The sequence below is a fragment of the Aulonocara stuartgranti genome (assembly GCF_965226115.1).
Source record: "Aulonocara stuartgranti genome assembly, chromosome: 15".
Taxonomy (NCBI): Eukaryota; Metazoa; Chordata; class Actinopteri; order Cichliformes; family Cichlidae; genus Aulonocara; species Aulonocara stuartgranti.
Genome location: NC_138951.1, coordinates 24327421 through 24347961, shown reverse-complemented (window position 1 = coordinate 24347961; position 20541 = coordinate 24327421). Strand labels below are relative to the sequence as shown.

The 20541-nt window shown below is 41.0% G+C and overlaps 1 protein-coding gene across 4 annotated transcripts in view; it reads right to left on the bottom strand.

The window, feature by feature from the left end:
- Positions 1 to 20541, bottom strand: part of col12a1b (collagen, type XII, alpha 1b) — a 150052-nt gene that overhangs the window by 41197 nt on the left and 88314 nt on the right. For all 4 annotated transcript variants that reach the window (XM_082505922.1, XM_082505919.1, XM_082505920.1 and 1 more), the window contains 9 exons: positions 17466 to 17608; positions 12167 to 12296; positions 10358 to 10500; positions 8356 to 8485; positions 5751 to 5870; positions 5455 to 5601; positions 4690 to 4806; positions 2067 to 2219; positions 605 to 679 (listed from right to left, as the gene is read on the bottom strand). In XM_082505922.1, coding sequence (XP_082362048.1) covers positions 605 to 679; positions 2067 to 2219; positions 4690 to 4806; positions 5455 to 5601; positions 5751 to 5870; positions 8356 to 8485; positions 10358 to 10500; positions 12167 to 12296; positions 17466 to 17608 — 1158 coding nt within the window. The remainder of the gene's footprint in view (positions 1 to 604; positions 680 to 2066; positions 2220 to 4689; positions 4807 to 5454; positions 5602 to 5750; positions 5871 to 8355; positions 8486 to 10357; positions 10501 to 12166; positions 12297 to 17465; positions 17609 to 20541) is intronic.

Below are 20541 nucleotides of genomic sequence, written 5' to 3'. Positions count from 1 at the left end.
AGCTCTCCCTAATGCGTTCCTCTCACATGAAAACGAATTGGGCGAAAAGTTTTAAAGAATCTTGGCCTCATGTGATGCACCCCTCTTTATCTTCTCCGCCTGCTCTGAGCTCTATAAACAACTTTCACACAGCACCAAAGGACACAAACAAATTCTCTGGACTGCACTCGCTTTCTTTTTCAACACCTGAGCTGTTGGTTCTTAACGGGCGCGCTCCCCCGCGGGGCCCACATGTGGTGGCCATTAATCCACCGCTAGTCCGAGTTGGATCCAGGAGGACTCTGCGTTCACAAAGTCACCGTCAAGGATTTTCCAAACACGGCCGAGCTTGAATGAAAGGACTTGATCCGTTCAGTCCTGGGAGAGTTTCTTGGGGAAATATTGGGAGATGATTCACATAGAATTGGCCCAGTGAGAAGCCGACAGATGGAAGCCTTATTAACCCAAGCTAAACTCTGATTTTGTAACTTTTGCTGTCAAAATTCATTATTATTTGTATTTTTTATATTGTTTTATTAGGAAAAAAAGGCAAAGACTCTGGAGACAGATTCCAAAATGCACCTTTAGTCTCCAAACATCAGGCTGGATGTCATTAGAGGCTTACCTGCCCATCCAGGGGGGATGGTGGGTGGAGCTGTTGGAGTAGGCGGGGTTGTTGGGTCTGGAGTTGGCTCCTGCACTGTGAGAGACAAAACAAAACAAAACAAAACAAAAAACACAAAAAAAAAAAAATGTTATCAACATATTTGTAATAAATACAGAATCGGTGTAAACACGGCGCGTGATGAAGTCATTGTTTTGGAGCCGCACTGCGAGATGATGCAATTCGCAGTTGGAATCGTGCTTCATGTCTCAGACACCATGACTGCACTGTGAGTGGGCGTGTCGGAGCCACGCAGCTGTTACTACGATCGTGTTCTCTTTGGAAAGGTGGGCTGATCCACTTGGGACGTGTTTTTATGTGTTTTTCCGTCAGTGATGCAGATGCTGTTGGTTTGTACTAAGAATACATGAAGGACAGATTAATGCGAGTTTAAACTCATTTTTATTTATATTCCCTTCAACATAAGATGACATCTTAAACAGGTTGGATTACTTTGAAAACCTTTGAGCTGTCTGCCTGGCACAAAGGATTTTTCCAGCCAATCATGTAACGACTGCCACATGCAGCACTGCATGCAGTACTTTACATTCTTCTTTACATTCAGTGTTTATATTTGTTAAATATTTTTGTTGCATTTTATAAATAAGTTAAAACATCAATATAAAAAACTTGAGACAGCTGAAGTGGACAATGTCACTCGCAGGACATTTGGACCACAAAGTATTTTATCACTATTTAAAGAACTGATGAAATTATATTTCCAGATCAAAAACCCTGATGCTTTAATTTAATTATTAAAGTGCAGGAAGTTATTCTTGTTTGTCGCGCTGCTCAGATTGACCCAAATTCAGGATGCGGTCTCATTCAATGAAAGAAAGGCAAGTTTAAAAATGACCTCAAGGCTTCAGATGTTCTGCCTGATTAAACTACACCTGTTTTCCGGCCCGAGACCACGCTGTCTTGAAGTTTATATATTTTGACTTTAAATTTGACTCATTATCTCCAGTACACTGTTGTTCTCTTCTTTATGTTTGTTTCGTGTATTGTGTGTATGTGTGTGTTTGTGAGTGTGTATTCATATCTTTGTGGGGACCAATATCCTGGTCCCCACAAGTTTCAAGGCATTTTTGAGACTCAAAATGTGGATTTAGTGATAGGGTTACAATTCGGTTGTAGTTAGGTTTAGGCATTCATTTTTCATGGCCAGGGTAAGGGGCTAGGGAAAGCATTATGTCAAGTAGATGTCCCCACAAGGTATAAATACCCGACCTCTCTTTTAATAGTTGTGCTCCTGCCACTGGTTTGATTCTCTGATTAAAATACTGCACTTCACGTTTTCACAGCAGTGAACCAGACCGGTCACATTTCAAACACACTCTAGTTTTTGTGCATTTATTAAGGGCAGAATTCTCTCGATTTTCTAGAGTTTTCCTCCTCACTGCAGAACTTTCTTAGTACTTACAGGTCCTCGCTTTGGTGCTGACTCCTGGGCCTTCCAGATTTGGCGTCTGAACGAAGACAGTTGCGGTGTACAGAGCATCGGGAGAGAGTCCGTCGAAGCAGTACTGAGGCAGGCCGGCGGGAATGGTGATTTCATGCTGTCCTTTACTGGATGCTACAGAGGAATCAAAAACACATGTAAACACATCACAGTACAGTGGAGTGGTCTTAAATTAAATGATGGACTTTTCTGAATGTGCTCAAAAGTTTCATCGAGGTTTAATAAGGTTCGACCTCCCGATCGGCTCATTTAGAGTTTATTTCCAGGTGCTGTGGGCTCAGTGTGATTGGTTCCTGTCAGAGGGAAACACTGACTCATGTTCTTCAGTCACGAGTTTTTTCGAGATGGCTGAATCGTCATGCCCTTGTAAAACACACCAGTGACTTTTACACAGTTTGGACCCTGAATCATGTTGAAATTTTCCTGTGAAGAAAACTAAGATTTTTACTCACTTCATACATCTCCTGAGTATGACAGCATTAATAATTATTACTAATGAGTCAAAGATTACTTCCCCAGGTGCTTATGTTTCTGGCTTGTAAATTAACACCAAAGCCTGCTGGCTTGTGACGCTGGCACTCTCTGTGTCCGTTTCAGCCTCATGAGGGACAAAGGAGGCTCTAGTTCCATTTTAAACCATCTGTGTTTGTATTTGAAATCAATTCCATGTTAAAGGCAGTCTCGTCCAATCACTTCACCAACACTTACAAATTAATATCCCTGTACATTTTAGTATACATGTTGGGTAGTCTACCACTTCTAATCAGAATCAGAATCAGAATACTTTATTGATCCCTGGTATTGATCCTAATATTGCACCTCTTGCCCACTGACAGCTGGGATGGGCTCCAGCTAAGACCTTAAGACAGTGGGTGAGCCTCAGAGGACTGCAGAAAGTTTCCAAAAGAGGAAAGGTTTCTTTGAGCACGTCTTAAACTACCTGAAAGCCCTTGCAGGATTTGTGACCTCATAGTCACTGACCAACCACACTTCATGACTGTTGTCTGTAGTTTAGTGGACTTTTTGTTGCTAAACGAAGAAAATAAAGATTACTTTACACACAGAGCACCCTGACCCTTCCAGTGAAATGTTTATCTCTCTGCTTGTCTCGGCTGCTGATAAATTGATAATAAGATTTCTTATTTACTCTGAGCGCTTCTGCGAGAGCAAACAAACAAATCGTGTTTATTGCACGGGCGTTTTGCTGTCCCAAATGCACTTCAAGTAAGTCGGATTCAACGCTCCCCGCAGCTCCGCTGCTGCAGATATCTTCAGAATATGCCCAGTAACATCAACAAGTTGTGATCGATCATGTAAATTAATTTGTGCAAACACGCACACCTCTCAGAGAGATCGACTCCAGAACGGTGGCCCTCTTTCATCGGGAGCAAAGATGCACTCAGGTCCGAGCTGAGAGTGCGTTGGCAAAATAAAAGCCCTCAGACTATTCAGCAGGATATCAGATAGCCTAGAGTCTGAACCACATGTTCCTCTTCTTACCACGGATGTTAAAACATGGAGGCAGAAGACCCGTGCTCACTGTTTTTCCACCCCCTCATCTCACCGCTGGCTCCGACCGCTGTTTGCATTTCCACTTGAGAACAAACAGTTGACTGATTTGTTGACTTGAGCGTCTGCTGCGTCTCACTGGGACGGCTCCTATGGTAGCGGTTAACCACCATCTGCCTCACGCTAACAGACCCGTGTTTGTTCTGGCAGCCCGAACGCCTAATGACTACCATAACGATATTTAAACATGGATACTTTATCTCCACGTGCGAGTATGAACCAGATGGACCTCGGACACTCCAAAGTCATTGAAAAGGATGTAATCTTTGCAAACAGAGATGGAGTTAAAGCTTGGTGGTCGGGCGCCTTCAGTCTCGGCCAAAACTTGCATCTTTTTTGATCAATAACCGAAAATAGGCCTGAACTTAAACAGCCTCAGGGAGGAAATTACAAGAAAATGTTTGAGTCAAAACAGTCTCTGCAGCATCTGCAGAGATGATCTCATCTGCAGATATGTTTTCAGACATCTGATGGGAGTCTTATTAATAATAATAATAATAATGGATACTTTATTGATCCCCATGGGGAAATTACTTGTTTTTCTCTGCATTTGATCCATTCACTCAGTGAAGCAGTGGGCAGCCCACTAAGCAGGCGCCCGGGGAGCAGTGTGTAGGGACGGTACCTTGCTCAGGGGTACCTCAGGGTAGCCGTTAAGTGGATTCGAAGCGCCGACCTTCCGATCATGGGGCGACCACTTTTACCTACTGAGCTATCCCTGCACACTTTACCACATGCATCAATTTAAATATGTCACTCTGAATCAGGATCACTGGCAGATAGAGCCACAGCACAAGATTAATGCATCTGCAGAGAAATGAAATATCAGAAACTTCTGATGAAAATCACTGCAGGTTCTCTTCCGTGATCTATCCGAGGACATGTTACACAACCATGTGGTTTGGATCATTTAGAGACTTACATAGAAAAGGTCTAAGTGCTATTATTATTACATTACTATTATTACACACAAAAGCTGATTATGATATTTAAAAAGTGATGTGAGGTGACTTACGGTCCGCTGGGTTGAGTTTAATGCGGTAAGACGTGGCCGCTCTGTGTGGCGTCCACTTGATGCAGAACTTGTCGTGGCCGATGGCGTAGGTCTCAATGTTGGTTACGTTCAGGTAGACTGAAAAAAAAAATCAGAGTTTAAGCACAGTGGAGGTTTATGCTGTTCATATGTCGGACGATTCATGTTTTTTTAAGCTCTTTTAACAACTGATGAAAAATAGAGATTCTCTATGAGACAGGAACTGTTTAGCTAAACAAAACAAAACAAAAACAAACAAACAAAAAAAGAGTACATCTGATAATCTGTTAGCTGCACTGCCTGATGGAACCAGGTGAGTAACTTTAGGTAGCGAGAAACTTGACTGGTATTTCACTTCATGAGCCCATTTCTTTTCAGGGCTCCTGGTGTAGCTGTTTTGTTCCACACCTGAGAGTAATTACTGTCCAAACAAATCGTGCCAACTTGAAAAAAACTAACAAACACCTGAGGCCAATATAACCAGACAAATAGTAAACAGGTGTGAACATGCCTTTAAGTCCAAATCTCAGTCAGCCAGAAACAAATCTGAGCAACTGAAAAGACATCAGATAAATCCTGGGATTCTCTCTGGTCCTAAGTTAAAGTGTCAGAAGTGACTGGACGTGAAAAATCAGGAGGGGTTAACAAGAGGACGCCAAGGTCCAGTGAGTTTTTTAAGAAACAATTATGAGCGACATTTGAAATAAATCAGCAGTTTGTGCGTCTAATTACGCTTCCTGTACGTACGTGTCGTCCCCTGGCCAATGAGCGGCGCGCTCACGCCGCTGGTGTACTGTGCCAGCACTTTGACGTCGTAGGTGGTTCCAGGCTGCAGGTTGGTCAGAGTGTAAGAGCTCACGTCTCCAACGAAGAAGTCGATGGGCTGGTTCATGCCTGGAAACACAGAGCGAAGAATGAGAAGTGAGTGAGAAACTGAAGAGAAGTAAAAATCAGGTGACAGCTTTTAGGAACCAAGACATTATTCACAATGTGTGTGCAGAGAAACATGTTTGATTAACCGCAATGGTTTTGTTAAGGCTCACCTGCAGGGGTGTAGATCAGCTGGTATCCCTGGATGGGTGCAGTCACCGGGTCCCAGGCCACCCTGAAGCGCGTGTACCACTCGTCCGAGATCCGAAGGTTTCTGGGACTCAACATGCCGACTTTGACACAGAGGAGGCATCGAATTTTAGACATGGTAAGCATCAACACGCAGGGCTAAAACATGATGCTAATGTGCAAGTACCAAAAAACTGCAGTTCCTCTATTAGCCACTTAGACTAACTGCAAAAGTGACTCAGCCAGCTTAAACTCTCCAACTTTCCTGATGAGCCTTGAATCGCAAGTTTCAAGTCATGTTTAATAAAACTTAAAGCTAATTTAGTAAATTATGGCCCCATAAAGTCAGAAAGGAGGTTTATTGTTTGGGTAGAGAGGGGAGAGCAGCAGGAGAATTTCTGGCTTTTTAAACTAAAACCACTGCAGCTTCATGTGCAACAAAACAGAAACAGAAGCACTAGTGAACTTCTAATTTGTAGTTTGCATTTGAATGACACAGAACTTTATTTTGGCTGTTTTTCTTTCCTTTAACTGAACCGTAAATATCAGCCGTCCACACACCGGGGAGCGTTTTACACCTACTGTGGCAAAATTTTCAGTGAGCTCAGAGTTTGGAAGCTGACACGCCGTCTTCTCGCTGCTGTTAAACGCTAGAACAACCCCCTAGCCTTTCATTAACTTGATACCTGTAGGTTGTTTAAACCACAGAGCATTGTTAAAAAAAAGGGGGACATTTTCTCAGTAATAATAAAAATCAGCCTCTTCCTTTCTGGCGGTCAGGAATGAGCCGCCTTAAGTCAGGTTATAAGATTCATCCTATGTAATAGAGGTGTTTAGATTTGGGTCTTAGTCTTGTTGAAGAAACCAGTTGGTGTGTGTCCAGAATTGGACGGATGCCTGAAAGAGCCTCACACACACATTCTCGTTTTGATATCTTAGTGAGGACATCCAATTGACATAATGCCTTCCCTAGCCGCTTAGCCTAACCCCAACCATCAAAAATGAATGCCTAACCCTCAGCCTAAACCTAACCATAAAATAAATGTAACCCTGACAATAAACCACATTTTGAGTCTCAAAAATTACTTTTGTCACTTTTGTCCTCACAAGTGACTGTTGGTCCCCACAGTAATGTTCCAATTTTTGGACCCCACAAAGATATCGAAACAGGTACACACATACATACATACACACACACACTCTGAGTATCTGCTGTTTGTATAACTAAGCCTACTGCTCGCCGATCGAGTCCAAACTCTTCACACTAACACATGCAGATAACTGACGTGCACTTAATGTATTTATTTTTTCTGTTACTCCTCTAACTCACTCCTAAGTGCTACTGCGGTCGCTGCGTTTAAGCTCCTGGGTTCAATGCCTCAAAGCTGAACCACCACAAAAGTTGCTGAGGTGCTGGATTACATCCTAAATGTACTAGAATTGTTTGTAGCACGATGCTGGTGGAGCGGATTGTGAGGTTTACCTTCCACAGACGGTCAATATCAAAATCAAAAGTAGGAAATATAAAAGGGGGATTTTTTTTTTTTGCTATTTTCTGATAGATGGTTAATAGACTTAATCAAACAAGATTTATTTCAGGTTTGAATACAAGTAACGACAGAAAGTTAAAAAATTTATATCTAAGGAGAACTCTGTAAGACCAAAGATGGAAGCTGTCCACTCTCTGCCCGCAAAGAGCCAATCAGGGGCCGCCACAGAAAACATCTGAGCTAATCACTTCATTTCCACACAGTAGACAAGCAGCAGGTATATCTACTTGTTACTGTAGAAGTGATACAGGTAGTTACATCTGCTCTGTTAATGAAACAGCCATGTTGTAGGGCTTCAGCATGTGTAGCAGACATACAGAATAACCTGCAGGGAAAAGATTTAAAAACTTTATTTTGGGTAAAACAAAAACTAAATATCGAGCTTTCTGTTTAAATCAAACTTGACTGTTGATTCTACACGTGGAGTTTTTACATACTGCTGGCTATTGCAGTTAAAGTCATGGATCTCTACTTTTTAATTTCTAATTGTGGCGATCGTGGCTCGAGAGTTGGGAGTTCGCCTTGCAATCGGAAGGTTGCCGGTTCGAGCCCCGGCTTGGACAGTCTCGGTCGTTGTGTCCTTGGGCAAGACACTTCACCCGTTGCCTACTGGTGGTGGTCAGAGGGCCCGGTGGCGCCAGTGTCCGGCAGCCTCGCCTCTGTCAGTGCGCCCCAGGGTGGCTGTGGCTACATTGTAGCTTGCCATCACCAGTGTGTGAATGTGTGTGTGAATGGGTGGATGACAGGTTGTGTAAAGCGCTTTGGGGTCCTTAGGGACTAGAAAAGCGCTATACAAATACAGGCCATTTTAATTTAGTTGGAAGCTTTTAAATAACTTGAAAGATGGCTGCTGAGGGGTAAAATTTGCCTTCTAGGAGTTTGAGAAAGCCTGTTGTTTACTACAATCGGCCCAGCTATGACGCCAAATGTGCAGAAACCCTGTGACAGCTGCAAGGGATTGTGTAATATCACAAGAAAACCAACATTTCTGAAAAGCTGCCTTTGCTAGAAAACTAGAGGTCAAAGAGGTTTTTATTACTTGTACGTCCGTTCCCGTTGAGGGATCCTCCAGGCCCCTCGGCGTAGATGGCCTCCACAGTGATGTTGTATGGGGTGTCTGGGAGCAGATTCTGAAGCATGGCATTGTTTCTGTTTCCTAAAACCAGAGTCTGAAGATCCAAACGGCACAGAGCCAGAGATTTTCAGTAGCCGAAGAAGAAAAAGCATAAATCAGTCAGGAAAGATTTGCATCCAGAGCGTCCTGAGTTGCTTTGCTATCGGCACATCTGCTGCACATGGTATGTGTAATTGGTGAGCGGAGCTGACCCAGTGCTCCCAGTCACAGGACAAGCTGCTACACCTGCTTTCCACAGAGTTCCTTCCACACATGTCTGTGCATGTATGATTTTGGAGATTTCTGCTTCCTTTTTCTCTCTTATTCAGTTTTTGGGGAGTTTTCCTGTTTTCTAAATCAAAGATCTAAGAATAAAGGGTGTCATGCTATATACAGAGAGAGACTATAAACTGTGAAGTGAAGATGCCTCAAACCACACATCCTCCTTGCAATGAAGTCAAATTCTCGATTATTTTGCTTCCTATTTTTTATAGATTTTTATTTATTTATTTTTTTGCTATCTTAACCAGTTTACTGAAGTGCACTGATTAAGGCCATAACCCCATCAGAAAGTTTTCAAGTGACAAGAAGAGTCCTTTTACCAGGGTGGACTTCTTTTTGCAACCAAAGGAATCACCCCCTGCTGGCCAATATAAAGAATGCAAGCTGAAACAACTTCCTACTGCTATGCCCTTATATCTTTTATATACAGTCCATGTTCAGTGGTGAGTTTTGCTCCCTGTTTAAATAAAAGTAAAATAATAGAAAACCATTTGGATTCATCTGGAATTTGAATCAAGGACCCAAATATTAGTTTAAATGAGAAACAGTCATTAAAATCAATTAATCAAAGTTAAATTTGGGTAAAATTTTATTCCAAATTTTAGTGCGAATAAATTTGGTTTGTGCAGTAAGATAAAGAGAAGAGCCTGAAAAATACAAAAACTGTTGGTGGTGCACAATTTTACATTTTAGGCTTTAATATTTTAGAAGACTACTTCTCTAATAAACAGGAAATAACTTCTTCAGCCTTGTGAGGCAGAAAATTGCTTCTCGGTGGGATTATAGAAACTGTGTACCAACACGAACCTTCCACATTATTTACAGATGCTAAATTGATCACTTTGCATCGGTATAAATAATAGTCGTGAGCTCTTTGGTCAGTCCCAATCTGGAGAGCTCCTTTCATCGGCGTCCCTCTGGTGCAGTTAGCTGACTCACTCTGAGCAAGTGTTAGACTAACGAGCAGAAGGGAAGCACAGCTGGGCCGTCTCCGCTCTCCACCATCGTTCCAACTTATTATTCAGAACTATTAATAACGCTATTATGCCCCAAATTATACAGTTTGTTTAACTGAGCCTGTAATTAGTCTCCCTAATCTGTGATTTATATCCTGAATGAGGCGAGGGAATCCTGAGATGTGACTTCACCGCATAGTCCGAGGGGGACGTCACAGCGAGCTGTGAATGGCGAGGGTTTGCGGCCAGTTTATCCAAAACAAAACACATCACCACCTGAGATTAATCCCTCTTTATGGGTTAAAGAGAGAGTAAGAAATACACTTGAGGTTAGTGGGTCTGATGCATTTCCTCCGAAATGACTTCACCAAAATGTCTCAGCCTCTGAGGTCGTTTTTAAAAATTTTATCATCAGTGTGCGTAGTTTAGTTTCTGCAAGGGTAAGACCAGCTTTCCTTCAGACAATACAGGCAGGTAATCAGAGTGCGAAGGAAAATATATTTACCCCCAAACAGGCCACTAAACCATTTTGGAAATGTGACCATCACTAATGCCTGATTTTAAATTTGTACTGACTGGCTCCTTCTCTGGGATGACTGCTCTACTTTAGCACTGTTACCAGTAACATGTTGATGTTATCTGAGATGATTTGATATTGTGGACGTCAATGAGCTTAAAGTTTCACTTACGGACTCTGTGATGGGGTCTCCAGTCATGGGTGCGTAGGAGATCTTGTACTGTCTTACGGGCCCTTCAGCGTGATCCCAGCCGATGGTCAGGGTGCTTGTGGTGGCGTCAAACACGCGCATGTTCCTGGGACCAGCACGGGGTACTGCACCATATCAAACAGAAGCAGTGTAGGAGAATTTTTTTTAATGTATAAATAGAAATATATTTTTCTAATTCATGAATAAAAGATTATTTGATTTCTATAATGCTTTAAATCCTACTATAGCTACACTATATACATATACTCACTTAACCTCTATGACCACTTCTAGTTCTGAAGTTTTACTTTACTGCACCCAGAGTTGAATCCTCATTTACATATAATGGTGCCCACGAAGGCATTTAGTTATACTAGATTATTTCTCTTTAAGGGCCCCTCCCTGAAAGCCCACTTTTTTTTTCTGTTTTTTCAGAGTAAAGAAAGGAATAAATAAAATGACAAAGGGAAGAAAAAACATTTTAACTAAACTCGAGAATCAACACAATAACAGACCTGTGAAAAACTGAGTATGCCTCATGATTCAGTAGGGTTTTTTTTTACAGCAATAATGTAAAATATATTTTATCAGTACAGGCCCTTCCACACGAACTGGACCCATTAACATTGTTGAGGACTTCTGGCCCTCTTTTCTTTACAGCTTTGATTCACTTTATTGACTTTTGTGAGCATTTGTTTATGCACAGCGTTCTTTAAGGTCCCACCACAGCACTTTGATCAGGTTGAGGTCTGGACTCTGCCTGGGCCATTTCTTTTCTTTTTTCAGTCATTTGTTTCCATGCTTGTGATCATTGTGCAGTTTGGGTCGAGCATTAGCCCGACAGACTGGGGTGAATTTGCTGGGACATCCACCCCTGATAGGACTGTGGCATTGAGTTAACACACCTGAATGCTCCAGACCTGCCAAAACTTCAGCTTTTAAAGAGGTGCTCACACTTGCTGATGATCAATTATTCAAGTGCACTTAAATATCAGCATTTGACTTCTTATCCTCTATTATTCTATGAAGGTAGTGAGGGTGTACCTATGTTAGCTGGCTAATGCTAACACAGCTTCTGTAAAGTTGTCTGTTTCCTACCAAATTATATTAAATGCCATGGTTTGCTTTTAATATCTAAAAGACAAAGGAGACTAATAAACCTGAATGCATAGAATATCCCAGTTGCATGACTACTGAAATTAGAAAAACTAAATTTAAAGTTTTGCATATTAAACTTTGTCCATCTTTACTCTGCATCTCTAAGGTGCCAGTCATATCACTGACTTGTTTCCAGGTAATCCAATGAGCTATAAAATGTTCACGCAGCTGTTTCTTCTTAGTACCACCTACTTTTCCAGCCTTTTGTTTTTCCATCCCAACTTTTTTCAGATGTGTTGCTGCCATAAAAGTTCTAAATGAGCTAAAGATTTTTATGAAATTGTAAAATATCTCAATTTAAGCATCTGATATGTCTATTTTCTATTATGGTTAAAATATGGGCTTACGAGATTTAAAAAATTATCACATTCTGTCTTTTTGGGTTTTGTATAAAAGATATTAAATAATTAATTTTCCATACAAGGCTCATTTGTTCATTATAGTCGGAGTTTTACGATCATCACCAATGATATGATCCAATATTTGCTAAGAGGAGTGCAGTCAGCAACCCGAAATTTAAATATACTTGTACTTATTGTGTTTTGCATCACTGCATGCGACAGATGTAAACTATTGCAAGTAAGTTATGTGATTCTACACACCATCAGAATGTGACATTGTCATTGTGCTTACATGTTTTGCCATTGTCCTTCACCGCTGATCCCTCGCCGTCGGCGTACAGAGCGGTGACAGTGACGGAGTAGGGAGTATCCGGTATCAAGTTGTCCAGGAAGGCGTTGTTAATACTTCCTGAAACCAGGACCTTTTTGGAGAAGAAACGCGGGAGTCAAAATATATATTGATATAATCATCAAAGAGGGTCTGCCTATTCAAATGAGCCTCTTCACGCATTACATACAGATCTGGCAGGAGTAATATACATAATGACCTCAGTGCTCATCTTGCATCAAGTGTTCGACAAGGTTTCTTCTGCCAAAAGGTTCCTCAAACACTAACAAAGGCTTGGAAGGTGAAATGCTAAACAAACCATCGGTCAGCGGGAGACGTGTTCTAACAACACGAGTGACTGCAGACTGTCACTGGGATTATCACATCATCTATGCTCAGCTCTTTAGCTGGTTTGTGGGCCATAAAAGTCTCTGCCGTTACATCATGGGAAATATATCTTCTGCTTGGACTCGAGTTCCCCCTCTTCTTGGGACTGGTTTGGTTGCAGCAAATGTTTTGGGCTGAAAGGTTTTGGCATGTTGGACCATGAAATAGGTTTCACAGCGATGATGTAGAGGCTAAGATCCCGCAACTGGAAGCAAACACACACCTACACATGCACAACTGTTAGCCTGGGGTTAGCCCACCAGTAAACTCTAAAGTGAGGACAATGGATTGGACACGGCCCTTTTAAAACATTATAGTCATTTCCTGAAAGCAGTACTGCTCTCGAGGGCTGGGATGCACTTCATTGGCTGAAGTAAACCTGAATGATGAGGCCGAAGTATGCAGTTGTTCTGGGTAACTGATGGGCTTTTGAATGGGATGCATTCATTGTTTTAAGAAGTAGAGGCAAACTGAACAAGAGAGTGATATGGCATTTATAGATTTGTAAGTAATTCAAGACGAAGCCCATGAAAAGAAGTTTCCCAGGATGTCATTACTGATGCTTGAATTCTGATGTATGTATATAACTGCTAAAACCTAATAACAAAAACTTTTAAATGTTCTTTCACAATGCTAAGGTTGTTAATCCAGCTTTAAATTATTTTACTTTTATACAGGCAGAGATTATTACTGATCCAGAGATCATAACATGTCACTGAAACTGAGCTCCTTATAGAGATGACAGGGGGAACAGGATGGCAGGCAAAAAAAAAAGTCCCAAATAAAAACGTATCTCAACTTTCATGTAAGCAACTGTAGATATTGCCAGTGGGAGTGAATTATACCATTTATAAAATATGATGAGGGAGATAATTACAGTACAGGGTTATCTCCCAATCATCAGCTACAAAGTGATGACCAATAACATCCTAGAGCAGGGGTAGGGAACGTTAGTCCTCGAGAGCCGTGGTCCTGCAGGTGTCAGATCTCACCCTGGGTCACCACACCTGAATCAAATGAATAGTTCATCACCAGGCCTCTGGAGAACTTCAAGACATGTTGAGGAGCTAATTTAGCTATTTAAATCAGCTGTATTGGATGAAGGACACATCTAAAACCTGCAGGACACTGGCTCTCAAGGCCTGGAGTTCCCTACCCCTGTCCTAGAGGATGTCTAAGGAAGGCATCTAGTGCACTCTCATAGGCAGTCGTGATCCCATTAATTTCTACAAACAGATTTATTCATATGAATATGCAGAATCTGTAGTCAAGGAACACGATTTTTGGTACCAAAAGCTTTTTGGTTTCCAATTTTGATGTACTGATTAACCCGTATGTGCAAGCTTTGGTAGCATGAAGCTAAACATTCTGTCTGGAGGGATGGGATTTGCAGGAATGCAATTCAGAAGCATGAACATCATCTGATTCCACTTTATCAGGTTTTATTAGCTAGTCCTGTAATGGACTGGTGACCTGTCCAGAATGTACTCAAAGACAGCCAGGACAGACTCTAGCTACAACAGCAGGTTGGATGAGTGCTTACCAAATGGATGGATGATTTATTAGCATTTTTAAATGATGACCAGCAGACAGAAACTGAAATCTTGGCTTGGATACTTGCTGGCTAAACAGGGAGCTCTAAACAACCAGTTCCTCAAAGACCAAGTCAGCAAACTAGCCAATGGGTTCGCATACTGGGATCCCTAAAGGTAAATAGACGTGTTTCTTAGATTAATAGTGCTACAGCACATACCGATATTTTAAACAAACATTTGCTTCCAGTTAATTCCCAGTCAGGTGTAGGTGGCTGCTGTCATCCAGCACCTTCAAAATGAAGTGAGACCTTCTGTTATCACCTAACATCAGTGCTGGACCTTACTGATATTCTTCAATGTGAACAAACTGCAGCCATAGCACTGAAGTTTTGACCACAGCTTTAGATTTGTGCTTGGAGGACAAAAAAAAAATCACATCTGGAAACAACATTAAAGCATGCACATACATTTAATCTTGTTTTTTTCCTTCTATAGAGCACTTGTTTAATGCAAACCACTGATGTTTAACCAGAATAAAATGTACTGTTAAAGAGCTTCTCTGCTTCTCAGTTCTAATAATAATACTGAAAACATACTCACTTCAGCGCGTGAAATAACAAATCTATGATGTAAAATTCGATAATTTAGACTGAATTAGTCAAAAAGAGTTGTGAATCTTTGTACTTCTGAACTCATCTTTGTGTCTTCTTTCTGTGGCCAAACCAACTTCCTCTCAGACCAAAACAAAATCAAAGTTAATTAAATGAAAGTACAACAACAGTGAAAATAGAAGGAAACAGAGACCACAGGGAATAATAAACTACACAACACTAACTTCACAGCATCTTCAAAGCTGATTCTAATCATCAAAACAGCCTTGTTAGATTACAGCCTTAAAGCCCCCAGGAACTCTGACCGTAGGAGCCGTTGGTGACGTCAGTCACAGATGCGTCCGGCATGCAGTGTTTCCAAACTTCAGTCATAGAGTTCAAACTTTTTGTGGGGAAATAAAGCTTCTTTTTTTCTCTCCCTGAGACCCAGACATTTGCACTGGTGCATTAAATCAGTGCTGATGGAGATGTATGAAAAGCCGACAAGTCATGATTTCCATATTTAAGAGCATTACCGTAATTACTGCTGTGCAGACATCTGCGCAACATCACCACTTGGTGAAACAAATAAGAACGAGCAAAAGAGACCACTTGTTGTTTCCATGAAACAGACCAGCCCAATGAAAGCAACACTCCCACTTTGATTTCACTTTTTTTTTAATCAGATGTAGAAAACACAGATAAAAATAACTTAACTACCAAAATGACTAAAAACAAATACAATAATTTTGGTTATTAAGTTCACATCCAATATACAGGAATAGTGTCCAGTTTAGAGAAAAGCCAGATGTATGGTGATGTGATGTGAAAGACATTTGTTTGTACGAGCAGAAGTTAAGTCTTGTTTAGGGATTTCCATTCATGTCCTAAATAAATAACATTGAGTACCAAGCTAAAAATAACAACAAGGTCAAGAACCAGCATTTATAGCCAAGTCAAGACTCTTAGGTCAAAAGACTTTCTGAAGAAAAATCCCTGAGTCAAAAACAACAAGGCCCAAGTAGAGACCCACAAGTCACAAGTAAAAGACCAAATCAGGGCCACTAAGATCCAACAACAAAACAAATCCAGAGCTAGGTCAGGAAAAAGGATAGAAAAGGAGGTCCCGAGTCAAGTCAACAAGTCTCAAACCAGAGCTGAGCCAAGACTTCCTAGATCTTAAGGTAGGAACTAAGTGCGTTCTCACACCTATGGCTCATTTACTCTGGTTTGAATCAGTTGATGAGTTTATAAACTTGTAGTTTTTCCATATGGTTTGGTTTCTTTTTCACACGGAGAAAAATCCAACTGAGTCTGAATGCATCACTACAACCCACGTGAGAAGTTCGGTCTGCTTATTGGCCAGATGTGTCTGGGGAGGAGCAACAAAAGCAAATACAGGAAGAAGGTGCTGTGTTGTGGACTAGTGGAGAATTTACGTTTTATTTCTTGACTAATTGCTAGCTGTACAGACCTCCGCGCATCTATATTTACCTCGCCACATTCAGAAGAAAAAACATATGTATCTACTGGAAGTTTTTTACCTCAAACGTGGAACGTACACCTGGTAGTTTGTTTGGATTCAGGTCACGTTGAAACCATAAACTTACAGCTCTGGAGTTCATTTGGACCTGCGCTGAGACCCTTTGGAGGTTGTGGTCTTGGTTGTTTTGGACCACACCCAAGTGTGATTACCGTGTTCATATCTGCACAAATGAACCACACCAAGGGGGAAAACTAATCGAGTTTGACTAAACACTGCAGGTGTGCAAACAAAGAAAGTCGAGTAAGAACAGCAAAAATACAATAATACAAAAGTCGGATCAAGAATTCCCAAGTCCTTAGTTGACATCTAACACAAAGATATGCCAGCCAAAGTAAGATCAGCAAGTCAAATGTCAAGAATGGCATTTTCCAGAAGAAGAAAGCCAAAGTGAAGTCAGAGACTTTGGGTTTGGTGTCAACAAGCTATCAAATAAAACGGCATGTTCAGAAATCAGACAAAAATCTTGAGAATATAGCTGATTTTCCAATGATGGAAAATGCAAAACACAAAATGATTGGATTATTACTTTATACATGTATACTTTATACACTTTATACTTATACATCAAGAGAAAGAGCAAGAGAAAGTGCAAACCCACATTGGTAAAGCCGAGTCTTTTTGTGACTGTGTCGTGTGCATACCTCTGCTAAAGTATAAATATACGCTGGATTTATAAAGCTTAATTTGCTTTTATGTATTACATTTCCTTAAATTTTGGTTTTGGACTACTTTTTGGAAAAAAAACAAACATGATCTGTAGAGATGTCTTGAATTCTAGGTAATCCTGATACTTCTTGCAATTTTATAAACTATTGATTAAAAATAAAAATAGCTGACCAATTAGTTGATATTGAAGATAATGATTATCAGCCATAATCTCTCCTTTATCTAAAAACAAACAAAAAAACCCAGGATAAGATCATTCATTTATTTTCTCAGTGTAATTCCACTTATCTCAAGAATTTCCTCGAGGCACATCATATCTAACAAGAGCTGACCTGCAGCTTTTGGAATGTGATGACTTAAACTGGGAAAAAATATTATCCAACCTCACTCTTTTATGACTGTTAAATCACACAAGAGGTTGTTATTTTTGTGTCTTCACATTCTTCACTCCTCATGACCAGACAGAGAGATTTTCCTCCCCTCAAGGAGAATTCTGCTGCTAATGACAGTTTGTGTTTTAACTGCAGAAAGCTACTCACCGACTCAGATGGGCTTGCACCGGTCAGGGGGGCGTAAGCCACCCGGTACTGCTGAACCTGGCCCGTGGCTGGCTCCCAGCGCACATTCAGGGTGTTGGGGGTGGGATTGTACACCTTGATATTCCTGGGTGGCATGCGTGGAACTGCAAACGGGAGAGAGGTGAAGAGAACGTGAAGTTAAGAACAAGGGAGAGGTGTTAGTTTTCCTCACTTAGCAACACAAAATCAAAACTAAGGGCTTGTTCCAAGTACATCTTACTTTATTGCCTAAAACTAACGGGACAACTAATGGATTTAGAAGAGATTACATTCCTTGAAATGTGAGTGTCAGTAAGTGAAGAGCGGAACAGAACAGGGAGGATTGGATCCTTGGTTTAAGTTTAGAGTTAAAAAGCAATGAACTTTTTCAAAACATTCTTCAAGCAGCTCAGAAATGCAGTGAACTTCAAATTATTGTATTCTGTTAGAAGTGCAAATGAAACACACTCATCTATATTCACTTCTTTTCAACAGGCAGATGTTATAGTTTGGGCTTTGGTCTCTGAGTTTCATCTTTATGTTTCTTGTAGGTTTTTTTTTATGTCGCAGGTACGTCAGCATCTTTCCTTTTCCATTGTCTCAAGTGGCTTTAAAACCCAGTTGGAACTTTTTACTCTTATTTTGCAAACTGAAACTAATAAGCAGAAACCTCTAGTCCCAGCCCCCTCAATACTGCCTTTTTCTGTTGTAGGTAGGTGTGAAGGGGAAAATCACACTACGCTGTGCAGAAATGTACTTTATGCCTTTACTTAAATGTAAGTAGTTAATCTGGATTTTTGTTTTTGTGAATTTCTGTGTATGTAAACAGCAACAGATTTGTAATTTCCTCCATATTTATCAAAAACAGGCTGCATGTAATGCCCAACTTGATTCCGTTTAACTGCAAACTGATAGCACACTGATGCCTGATGCAGATGTCCGCTCCTCCATGAGTCTGTTTCTGCCAGAGGTTTTTTCTTCCCACTGTTGCCTCATAGGCAGTCATCCGATTGTTGGGCTTTCTCTCTATTATTGCAGGGTGTTTACCTTACAATGTAAAGCACTCTTAGGTGACTGTTGTTGTGATTTAGTACTATATAAATAAAACTGAACTGAACCAATGAGGTTGAAGTGGTTGAACAAAGTGGTTGAAGACCTGGTGCCTGCCTTTGAAGCAACCGCTTCAAAGGCAACGAGCTCATAGTTCATTGTACACAATCACAATAATTTTGGTCGGGCTGTGGTCTCCAACCAACTTTAGCATTAGCAAACTGAAAAATGATCAGTTGAAGTCAAAGTTACGTTTAAAGTGTTTTCCGACTAGAAACTGAAACCCTTCATTGGGCTTTCAGACCTGCTGGTTTATGGCTAACTTTAGCGGTTAGTCTGTTTGTGTTATTGTGTGACTGTGGTGTTCTAACTAAACTAAAATAAACATGTCACAAAGGGCTGTAAGACTATAACTTATGTGGTGAAATGCTCTGAAGCGTAGCCTTTACATAATCAAACAAGATAATAACAATTGGATCGTTTAAGTTATTTGAATCATTTCTAAATTCTGTTAATCGCGTTTTAATTTGTGTTTATTTTTAGAATGTGATTTACTTTGTTGGTAAAACTGGTTCAATACAACAAAAAATGTCTTTTATGAAGAAAGAATCTGTAATCCAAGAATTTATATCATTGTGAAACTACGGGATTGAAATGATATGCTGAGTGCAGCACAAATCTGCAGGACAGTCAGTTTACAATGTCTATGTGTAGAGAGAGAAGTAGCACAGATTTGGATTTATGCAAAAGCCTCTTTTAAACCAAACCAGATGTGTGTATCCCCCGGTATCTTGAGCTCTAGCCAGTAAAAGGAAAACTAGATGCCTCCTCCTCGATAAGGTAAAAACCTCCAGAGTGAAACCTTCACAGTCATTGTTTTCTGTAAAGTCTGTCATCCAGGGACAAAATTACTCTGTCCTTCAGAGAGATTATGTAATCTGTAACATTTAATTTGCTGTTTCTGTCCAGACCAAACATGACAAATTTCTCCAGGGAGCAAAACAGTAAAACTGGACCAACACTGGTAATAAAACTTCATTAATGTCACCCTCAGGCTCATATTCTCTGATAGTGACTCACTCTGAGGTCCGATGTGTCACTGCTGCTGCTGTGATAGAGAGGTGGTGTCATGTTTCAACACGCAGATGCTACTGGTTCGCTTATTGCAGCAGCCAGCACGTCTGTATAAAGTGCTTGATATGTAAATGATCGGAGGACTTAAACAACCCTTCCAAACTGTCACATTTTTAGTCCTTGCTGTCTCATATTTCAGCTTTAACAAACAAAAAAAGTCCAACCGGGTATTTGTGGATCGGTTTCTGGGAATCCAACCCGTAAAACAAAAGGAGCGTCGCCTACCTGAACCTGAGTCACCAACTTCTGCCTGCCATAACCAGTATGTGTGTGTGACAGCTAACCATAATAACCCAACCGCGGAGGGATGGTAAGGGAAAAATATTCCAAGATTTCAACACGACACCATTTCTAAGCAATGAAACGGCGAATGAAACACCATGTACACCGAAAATTAGACAAGGGTTGTGCAAACACCCCCCCACCTAAAACTATCCTGACAGGACAGAAAATATTCAGTTCCAGTTTGGCTGCTGGACCCGTCTGTGGAATTGTTTCCATGCCTCACTCCAGTGGCATCACATGTCAAAACCCCAGGATGCATTTCTGCTGACAGAGCGTGGCATGCCGTGTGGGCAGAAACAAACCCAAGGAACCCAACAGGACATCAAACCACAGAGATGCAGACAAACCAGCAGTTCTGCAAATGCTTGGAGGACTGAGTCTGGGAGGACAGATTCTTCAAACGGTAGTTTTAGAGTTGTTTTCTTCATTGCTATCATTCACTTTCTTCAGCTTCTCTTATGTTCCATCCAATCCTCCAGAGGTAGGAGGTGTGTGTGTGGGGGGTGGGGGTCTGATTTAAAGGTTCTGGCAAATTCTGCAGATTGCAGTACCTTTTCCACGAAGGTTTACCTGGAAGATAGGGTTTCTC